Source organism: Penicillium soppii, assembly GCF_028829465.1.
Source record: "Penicillium soppii strain IBT 18220 chromosome Unknown utg000005l, whole genome shotgun sequence".
NCBI lineage: Eukaryota > Fungi > Ascomycota > Eurotiomycetes > Eurotiales > Aspergillaceae > Penicillium > Penicillium soppii.
The window spans coordinates 36-10,581 of record NW_026643235.1 but is presented as its reverse complement, the minus strand read 5'-3'; the positions used below and the strand labels follow the sequence as shown (position 1 = coordinate 10,581).

Below are 10,546 nucleotides of genomic sequence, written 5' to 3'. Positions count from 1 at the left end.
ATGGGCTGGGAATGGACTGAAATGGGATGACTACCATGCCTTAACGGGCAGAGGGCCCTTCCTGGCTGGCCAATGAGCTGCTGAGCCTGTATGGGCTGGGAATGGACTGAAATGGGATGACTGCCATGCCTGAATGGGCTGAGGGCCCTTACTGGCTGGCTAATGGGCTGCTGAGCCTATATGGGCTGGGAAAGGACTGAAACGGGATGACTGCCCTGCCTAGGTGAGCTGAGGGCCAGCCTATGTGGCTAGTGGCAGCACTGCATATGTGGGGAATCAGTGGTTGACCTGTCAATCTAAGGCCCGGGCCGAAACGCACTATGTCGATCATCGTATTCTATATATAGTGTGTGCAGGTGGGGTAACGGGGGCTGAAACGATCCCCCGGCCTATTTTGAAATTCTTCTCACACTAACCTGCCCGCCCTTTCTACTCTGCTTTTCCTATCTCTTTCATCTTAGTTATCCTTCACTGTTTTCTTTCATTACTTACCCCCACTACCACAATGGAACATCAGCTTTTTCACCAGCCATCAACCACGCCCGTGATTGTATGTAAGCTATGTGAATATGGTGTTCGACCAAAAGAGGTTTCTCGCCACCTCCAATCTGCTAATCATCGGATGCCGAAGCCGAAAGCGCGCCAAATTGCCGAGGCAGTTCAACAATGGGAGCGTACGGCAGAATGTGATGAATGGCAGCCACTATTAGTGGTGAATCAGCCTCTTCCCAATTTGCCTGTTTATTCAGATGGCATTTTATGCGAGCAAGGCCCGATGTGCCAGTTCGTTGCCCGGTCAATTAGCACTATGCGTGTTCACTGGCGTGATCATCATAGCTGGGTAGCCCCTACAAACCGGGGCGGTCGTCGGCGGCAGCATACTTCATCAGCTGCGGAGCAACAAATCCAGCAATTCACTCGAATCGTCCGATGCCAACGTGCGTTTAATCACGGGCTAGGGTCCCATTACATCCGCGTTCAAACCCTCGGAGCCGAGGCCATTCCCGGGGCTGATCTGTTAGCAATGTCTGATCATAATAGTCAGGTGATTGATCAGATGGAAAGAGCATATGCCGAAAGAGAAGAGCTCCCCCAGGTGATCGTGGCCAGCCAGCGAGACGAGACGAATCCATGGCTTCGGAGGACCCAGTGGGCCGTCTATCTCCAGGGGATCAACCCGCACGACCTAGTGGACTGTGTCCGAGCCCCCGATCCCGAATCTGTTGATCAGACCGAGCAAGCTACCTATGCAATTTGGAATTCAATGGCCGCTGTGGCTCGCATCAGCCAGTTGATCTGCACCAAAACGAGCCACACTATTCGGTGCGAGGCTGTTCGGACTGAGCGGGATCGCCTGCCCCATCAACCACTACAAGCATATATGGATGGTGATAATGTTAAGCGACACACGGTCCCATGGCAGCAGATTCTCATGTTTTTCACGCGCACGCAGGCCCCACATGATTAGGCTAGCCCCCACTACAGGTTTTCCAAACGCCAGCGAGCGGCATGGGCCACATTATGGAGACTAGCCCAGGCAGAGCTTGGTGCCTCACCCATTGTAGGCCAGGGCAGAGCAGGCCATTCCAACGCCAGCCAGGGCAGGGCAGGCCATTCCAACGCCGGCCAGGACAGGGCAGGCCAATCCAACACAGGGCAGGCCAACACAGGCCATTCCAACACAGGGCAGGCTAACACAGGCCATTCCAACGCCGGCCAGGGCATTGAAGACCTGAGCAGTTCGGACCAAAGCAGTGTGCATTCAGGAAGTGATTCCGAGGACCAACAGGTCCAAATCACTAGCGAATCTCCCTTTCAGCTCACGCCCCTTGACTCCGCCTGTCTGGATTTTTGCATTGAGCTGTTAAACCACCGAACTAAGGTCGAGGACTATGAGAGCGCGCTCATCTGCGCTAGCGCGGTGCTTGGACGTGGGGAGGCAGGCTGGGGCACTGCCCAGAGCTATCCCCCAATCTTGTCAAAAGTGATTAAGATTGCCCGGTTTATGGTGGTCCACAAAGCATTAAAGCTAGACCCAACGGCCGAGAAGATGATCCACCAACTAGCTACGCATCAGATGGCTGGCGAATGGGATACAGAGAGTCCGTTAGATTCGCCTGATTTCACGTTTTTAACGCAAACAACGGACGATTGGTTTTACAACGATGACGGTGGCCTAGATCAGGGGGCACCACAGTCATCGCACTTTGTTCAGTTTAGCCAGGGCCACAGCCAGGGCCAGAGTGAGAGCAACAGCCAGAGTGAGAGCTACGCCCACACCCAGGGTTACAACCCCCCTCGGCACCATAGCCAACGATCATTCCGGGAGTGGGTGACCGAGATGGTCAGCCAGTTTATGGTACGGGGCACCAATAGCCCAATGCAGTGGCTGTTAGATCTACGCACCTACGGCTTAAAGATCCATTATAACAGCACCGCCACAGGCCATGTTGGCTGGATGAACCAAGACCAGCTGTTATATCAACACTACAGTTTCACTATGGGTGACTTCCGCGGCTTTACCCACGGCCTCGTAAGCTCCACACGCCAGATACTACACGAAGAGCTCCTGTTTAGTCAGGCTAGCTCAGTTCCCACGATCCCGTGGCAGGCTATGTTTGATGATCCTACCGAGACCGCGCACGGGTGGAGCTTTCTAAAAGATACTCGCACGGTATGGCCTGTGGCCGGTAGCGAATGGATGGTGAATCGGGTCCGAAACGAGAGACCACTCCAGCATCGTTTCATCGAGTCTAGTGCCGGCCGGCTCCGAATGTCGAATGTGCACAGTTATCTCCAACGGGTAGTCCATTTCCGCGAGAAACTAGCTATTGCTATTCACGTCAGCGGAGGCCAGCCTGCACGGGCACCAGAGCTGTTAAGCATTCGGCACTACAATACCGATAGTGGAGGCCACAGGAATGTGTTTGTCGAAGATGGTCTGGTAGCGTTTGTTACGCAGTACCACAAAGGGTTTTATAGTACGAACGACGTGAAGGTTATTCATCGGTATCTACCCCGGGAAGTAGGTGAGCTAGTGGTTTGGTATCTATGGCTAGTGCTGCCGTTTGTGGAGAGATTGGAGGCGTACACACAGAAGGTGCGCGGGGAGGCATCTGATGCTGAGACGACTGGGTACGTTGGATATATATACACCCCCTCACACACACACCCAACACACAGATCAACACACAGATCAACACAGAGATCAACACAGAGATCAACACAGAGATCAACACACAGTTCAACACAGAGATCAAACATATATATATATATGCCCCCGCTCTCTCTCACACGCACCCACCCAACACACACATATATATACACTAACACGTTAACTACCAGCCCCCGTCGACAGGCATATCTATGGTCCCCTGACCCTGGCACCGGCCGGCAGTGGTCCTCGGAGAGACTGAGAGAAGCGCTAAAGCGAGAAAGCACCATTGGTTTGAACGGGCACGCCATCAATCTCCATGCATACCGAGACATCGCCATTGGGATCAGCCGACGATTCATGCGGCCATCGAGCATATTCCCCAATAATGCCCAACAGGACAGCCGGGCCGAGACATCCCAAGAAGATGACGAAGATGGGATCAATGCCGAGCAATGGATGGGCCATATTGCCGATCTCCAAGCTGCCCATTCATCCCATGTGGCCGGGATGATCTATGGCCGCGGGATCACCGAGCAGCCCGGTACAACGGCCCACCGGCGAGAGATGTTTCGGCTCAGCAGCACCGATTGGCACCGCTTTCTAGGATTTGTGTCCGCTGATGACGGAGGGGCCGAGAGCGCATTAGGGCTCGCGCAGCCTTCGCCATGGCAAAAGGAAGCTGAGATGAGCCGTACGGAGCGCCGGTGGCAGCTAGCCCAGGCCGCCATCGAGCCTGAGATGCAACGGATGATAGGTAACACCGGGCTACGGCTTCGAGGGGTGCAGGCACCGGCATTAGCCGCCATTCAACAGGGCCAGAGCCCAGTGGTGGCTGTGATGCCCACCGGGGGCGGCAAGAGCCTGCTATTCATGCTACCCGCGTGGATCAGCCCCCGAGGGGTAACGGTGGTCGTAGTGCCGTTAATTGCACTACGGGGTGATCTCGTCCACCGTTGCCGGCAGCTCGGCATCGCATGTGTGGAATGGGAGAGCCGGCGGCCGGCCGATCAGGCATCTATCGTACTGGTTACGCCCGAATCAGCTATTACGGAGGACTTTATGACGTTTTTGAACAGGCAGCGGCTCGGTCATCGGCTAGATCGAATTGTGATTGATGAATGCCACGTTGTGCTAAATGACCAAAGCCAATTCCGGCCTGCCATGGCCCAACTGGGCAGGTTGATCGTGGCCCAGGCCCAGATGATATATCTTACGGCTACGTTACCCCCGGCAGCCGAGGACCAGCTATTCCGGCGTTTACGGACTACCCGCGAGAAGGCCCATATGTTTCGAGCGCGGACCCATCGGACTAATGTTGCGTACCGGCTCTGGCAACCCAACGTGCCGAGTCGGTACCGAAACGGCTACGATTGGATCGAGCGTCCCGAGATCGTGAGATTCATTCAGGACCGTGTTTGGCGTGCCCGCTGCGCGGCTGGCCGAGTGGTCATTTATGGGCCCACTACTAAGATCGTCGAGCACATTGCCCAGATCGTAGGCAGTGAAGCATACCATAGCCGAGTACTCGATCGTCCGGGCGTGCTAGCCCGATTTCAGGCTCATCCCACCGGGGTGGTGGCCGCAACCAGTGCGCTTGGTATGGGGGTTGATATCCCCAACATCCGGTGTATCATTCACATCGGGGTGCCGCGCAGTCTGTTAGACTACGCGCAAGAGAGTGGGCGAGCGGGCCGGGATGGGGACCGCAGTGAGGCCATTATCATTCAGCCCGAGGGGTTCCAGCGGCCAATATGGGACCAAATCCATGAGGACCCCATCAAGGCTCAGGCCGAGCAGAGCCGGCTAGATCGTTATATATATAACGGAGGGTGTCGACGGGTTATTCTCGATGAGTATCTCGATGGGCATCAAAGGCAGTATTGCGGGGATTCTGAAGCTATGGAACAACGTTGTGATGGCTGTGATCCGGAGTGGCTAGCTAACGAAGAAGAGCTGGCTGTTGAGGGGGGCAGTGGTGGGGGCAGTGGTAGGGGCAGTGATAGGGGCAGTGAGATGGCCAGTGAGATGGCCAGTGAGAGAAACAGCCCAGCCCAGGGCCCAGCCCCAACATATAGGTCGGAGCCCATGGAAGATATCCAGTACGGTTCAATTGAGGCCAGCCACGATGCCCAAGGACCGAGGCCATTATCGAGCGAGTCGGAGGCCAGTGGCCAGCGCAGTGATAGCGAATCGACTACGTTTCGATCCCAAGTTCGATCCACCAGTCCAATGTATCGGCGGAGTGATGAACCAGGCAGGCACCACTTAGCCGCGCCAGAACGGCCGGTGCAGTCATCAGGGCATTCAGGATCATCATTACCCGCCCAGCTCAGCCATTCAGCCCAGATCAGCCATTCACGCCCAGCAGCCCAGCCAGGCCATTCAGGCACAGCAGGCCATTCAGGCACAGCAGGCCATTCAGGCACAGCAGGCCATTCAGGCACAGCAGGCCATTCAGGCACAGCAGGCCATTCAGGCACAGCAGGCCATTCAGGCACAGCAGGCCATTCAGGCACAGCAGGCCATTCAGGCACAGCAGGCCATTCAGGCACAGCAGGCCATTCAGGCACAGCAGGCCATTCAGGCACAGCAGGCCATTCAGGCACAGCAGGCCATTCAGGCACAGCAGCCCATTCAGGCACAGCAGCCCATTCAGGCACAGCAGCCCATTCAGGCACAGCAGCCCATTCAGGCACAGCAGCCCATTCAGGCACAGCAGCCCATTCAGGCACAGCAGCCCATTCAGGCACAGCAGCCCATTCAGGCACAGCAGCCCATTCAGGCACAGCAGCCCATTCAGGCACAGCAGCCCATTCAGGCACAGCAGCCCATTCAGGCACAGCAGCCCATTCAGGCACAGCAGCCCATTCAGGCACAGCAGCCCATTCAGGCACAGCAGCCCATTCAGGCACAGCAGCCCATTCAGGCACAGCAGCCCATTCAGGCACAGCAGCCCATTCAGGCACAGCAGCCCATTCAGGCACAGCAGCCCATTCAGGCACAGCAGCCCATTCAGGCACAGCAGCCCATTCAGCCCAGCTCAGCCATTCAGGCCGGCAAGACCCGTTATTACCCGCAAGTTCAGCTCCGTGCATACCAACAGAGGCCGCCCAACGGTTTCAACGCCAGGACCGAGAGAGAGAGGCAGCCCGGGTTAGTTACCAGCAAGCCCGCCAAGAGATCAGTGCCGGGCTCGAGTTTTTACAGCAACAGGCGCAGTTATGGGTCGGACGATGCTGGTTTTGTGCCCAACGCGGGCTTCATGAGCAGCATGACTTATACGAGTGCGGGGCACAGGCACAGTCCGGCTACACATCGGCAAAGAGTTGGTGGATTCGTGTGCGGCGGCAGATTAAATATGCGGTATTCGCCGGGTGCTTTGGGTGCGGGATGCCACAGGCGATCTGCGATCGATATATTAGTGGCGGGCAGGGGCAGTGTATGTACCGGGGGCTGTTATTATCGGGGGTGGCAATGATGGTGTACAGCGAGGGCAGTGAGACAATTCAGGAGGCGTGGGCTCAGCGGCTACAAACACAGGGAGTGCAGATGGAGAATGAGGGTGAGCTTGTACGGTTTTTGGGATCCCGGTTTGACGGAGATACGGTGCAGCTCGTGCACGAATATATATGGCTTCGAAGGAGGTGGATCGAGTATGGCGAGAGGGTATAGGGCGAGTTCAGATATATATAGGTGAATTCAATAAAGATGTACGGGAGGTATCAGATACATTACTAAGAATTCGGCAATATAGAGAACAAGGATAGTATAGAGGGGGAATAGCTTAGGCAGGGCATGAATTACCAACACAGGCTATATAGGACATTAATCGGCCATGGAGGGTATTTATTGGCCATAGAGAGCATGCATTGGCTAGAGAGAGCATGCATTGGCTAGAGAGAGCATGCATTGGCTAGAGAGAGCATGCATTGGCCATGTAGAGCATTGATTGGCCATGTAGAGCATTCATTGGCCATGGAGAGCATGCATTGGCCAGAGAGAGTATGCATTGGCCAGAGAGAGCATGCATTAGCCATGGAGAGCGTTTATTAGCCAGACAGGGCATGCAGAGTATTTAATAGCCATGGAGGGCATTCATTGGCTAGAGAAATCATTCGTTAGCCAGAGAGAGCATTCATTGACCAGAGAGAGCATTCATTAGCCAGAGAGAGCATACATTGGCCAGGTAGGGCATTCATTGGCCATAGAGAGCATTCATTGGCCATAGAGAGCATTCATTGGCCATGGAGAGCATGCATTGGCCAGAGAGAGCATGCATTGGCCATGTAGAGCATTCATTGGCCATGGAGGGCAGGCATTAGCCAGAGAGAGCATTCATTGGCCAGAGAGAGCATTTATTGGCCAGAGAGAGCAGGCATTAGCCATAGAGGGCATTCATTGCCCGCCCAAATCATCCCATCATTACCACCACAGGTCGATCAATCACACCATTCACACCATTTATTTGTAATATAGGCAGGGCATTGATCACCAGCCCAGTCACGCCGTATAGGGCAGGCGTTACCCACATAGGCGGGGCATTTAGCACAGATATATATAGTATAACCACCACATTCAGGCAGGGCATTCATTACGCACATAAGCTATGGATTCGTTACCGATATATATAGTATAGCGATCACATTCAGGAAGGGCATTAATCAACCATACAAGGCAGGCATTACACTGATAAATATATAAGAATGATCGCATTTAACAAGGGCATTCATTAAAGATATATATAGATCAGACATCACATATAGGGAGGGCATTTATCGGCGGCGGAGTATTACCATACCGAGCATTACCAACACCGGCTCGGCAGGCATTACCGGCGCAGCTCAGGCATTTCGGGCAGGCATTCCCCATATAGGCAGTACAGGCATCACCGGCCCAGGTCAGCGTTTCACAGCATTTAGGCCCGTCGTTGCCAAGCCCGGTCAGGCGGTGTATATATCCGGTTTTATTATTATAAGCTCGCGTAGTCAGGCAAGGATATTAACAGTATATTACATATATATATAGCTTCGAAGGTAGTACATTAAATATTCGGAGAAAATATCGGCGAATATATATTCGTTCATATATGGAGTATATAATATATATATATATTATAACTTCAGGGTAGACATATATCGGAAAGGGTTTTACATCGTGGTTCGGTCAAGGATCGATATACATTTAGCGATAAGTATATAAACGGGGATTTGAAAGACGAGAGGAGAGGAATATCAGTAATCGATACGGACTAGTAATAGATAGACGGGTAAGGGTGTTTAATTAAGAGAGGGGTAAAGTTTTGTAATCAGGAGAGGGGTTAGGGATAGTAATGGATTCAGGGGTAAGAGATAGTAATAGATTCAGGGGTAAGAGATAGTAGTAAAGAAAGAGAGACGGGATAGTAAGAAGTCAAGAAGATAGAATTATAGTATAGCGAGGGGTAAGGGTTTACAGTATAGCGAGGGGTGAGGGTTACAGATAAGGGGTGAGGGTTATAGTAGTTCGAGGGGTCAGGGTTATAGATAAAGGGGTGAGGGTTACAGATAAGGGTTGAGGGTTACAGATGAGGGGTGAGGGTTATAGATGAGGGGTGAGCGTTATAGATAAGGGGTGAGGGATAGTAATAGATTAAGGAGTAAGAGATAGTAGTAAAGAGAGGGATCCGGGATAGTAATTCGTAAAGAAGATCGAATACGAGGATATAAGGGGCAAGGGTTTATAGTACAACTCGGGGTATAGGATAGTCATAGTTTTTAGAGGGTAAATTATGGTAATTTATAAAGAATCGATAATATAAAGAAAAGTGCAAGATAGTTAGAAACAGAGGGATCAGGGTTTTAGATAAGGGGTGAGGGTTATAGTAGTTCCAGGGGTCAGGGTTAACAGCGGTTTTCGAGGTAAGGGTCCGTAGCAGTGAAAGTTCAAGTGGTTACCAAGCGCGGTCAGGCAGCATATATATCAGGGTTTAATATTATCGGGCGAGGGTAGTCAGGCAAGCGTAAAAATGGTATATTAAATATATATATAAGTTCGAAGGGAGTACATAGAATATAACGAGAAGACAGCGGCGAATATATATTTCAAGATATGTAGTATATATAATATATCGATATTATCCGTTCCGGGGAATGATATATCCGCGAAGGATTGATAGGGTAGTTAGGTTTCGGATAGATAGATATAGATATAAAGAGGGACATACAATAGGAGGAGAGATTAATATCAGTGATAGATATCGATTCGTAATCGATAGAGGGGTAAGGATAGTAATAGATTTCGGGATCCGGGATAGGAATCATTAAAGAAGATGGAATATCAGGACATTCAGGGATTTGGAATTATCATATAGCTCGGGGCAAGGGGTTATAGTATAGCGGGGGGTGAAAGATAGTTATAGTTTATAGAGGATAAGTTAACGTAATAGATCAAGAATCGATAGTATATAGAAAGGTAAAGGATAATTAAAGATAAGGAGTGAGGGTGATAGATAAGAGGTGAAGTATAGTAGTTGACTCAGGAGTCCGAGATAGTAGTAAAGAGAGGGATACGGAATAGTAATTTATAAAGAAGATCGAATAGGCGGATGTCAAGGGGTAAGGGTTTATAGTACAAGTCGGGGTATCGGATGGTTATAGTTAATAGAGAGTAAATTATCGTAATTCATCCAGAATAGGTAGTATAAAGAAAGGAAAAGGAAAGTTGTAGATAAGGGGTGAGGGTTGTAGATGATTGGTGAGGGTTGTAGATGATTGGTGAGGGTTGTAGATAAGGGGTGAGGGTTGTAGATGAGGGGTGAGGGTTGTAGATGATTGGTGAGGGTTGTACATAAGGGGTGAGGGTTGTAGATGAGGGGTGAGGGATTTAGATCAGGGGTGAGGGATTTAGATGAGGGGTGAGGGATTTAGATGAGGGGTGAGGGATTTAGATGAGGGGTGAGGGATTTAGATGAGGGGTGAGGGATGTAGATGAGGGGTGAGGGTTGTACATAAGGATAAGGGGTGAGGGTTTTAGATGAGGGGTGAGGGTTGTAGATGATTGGTGAGGGTTGTACATAAGGGGTGAGGGTTGTAGATGAGGGGTGAGGGATTTAGATCAGGGGTGAGGGATTTAGATGAGGGGTGAGGGATTTAGATGAGGGGTGAGGGATTTAGATGAGGGGTGAGGGATGTAGATGAGGGGTGAGGGTTGTACATAAGGATAAGGGGTGAGGGTTTTAGATGAGGGGTAAGGGATTGAGATAAGGGGTGAGGGTTTTAGTAGTTCGAGGGGTGAGGGCTCGTAGCAGTGAGGGTTGAAGTCGTTATTAGGGCCCGTGGCAGTTTGTCCATGTTCCCCAGGTTCGGGGCTTAGGGCTTAGGGCTTAGGGCTTAGGGCTTAGGGCTTAGGGCT

General features: G+C 51.7%; 2 protein-coding genes across 2 annotated transcripts; one reads left to right on the top strand and one right to left on the bottom strand.

Annotated features, from left to right (window-relative positions):
- Positions 1–505: 505 nt before the first annotated feature.
- Positions 506–4,820, top strand: N7529_005438 (uncharacterized protein; the record flags this gene model as incomplete). The annotated part of the gene is made up of 4 exons (XM_057240965.1): positions 506–1,434; positions 1,486–3,135; positions 3,346–4,754; positions 4,813–4,820. 4 exons carry the CDS (start codon positions 506–508, stop codon positions 4,818–4,820), a joined length of 3,996 nt encoding a protein of 1,331 aa, XP_057096324.1.
- A 205-nt stretch (positions 4,821–5,025) lies between these two features.
- N7529_005437 (uncharacterized protein) lies at positions 5,026–6,252 on the bottom strand (the record flags this gene model as incomplete). The annotated part of the gene is made up of 1 exon (XM_057240964.1): positions 5,026–6,252. The coding sequence occupies one exon, from the start codon at positions 6,250–6,252 to the stop codon at positions 5,026–5,028; it is 1,227 nt and encodes a 408-aa protein (XP_057096323.1).
- Between the last annotated feature and the right edge of the window lie 4,294 nt (positions 6,253–10,546).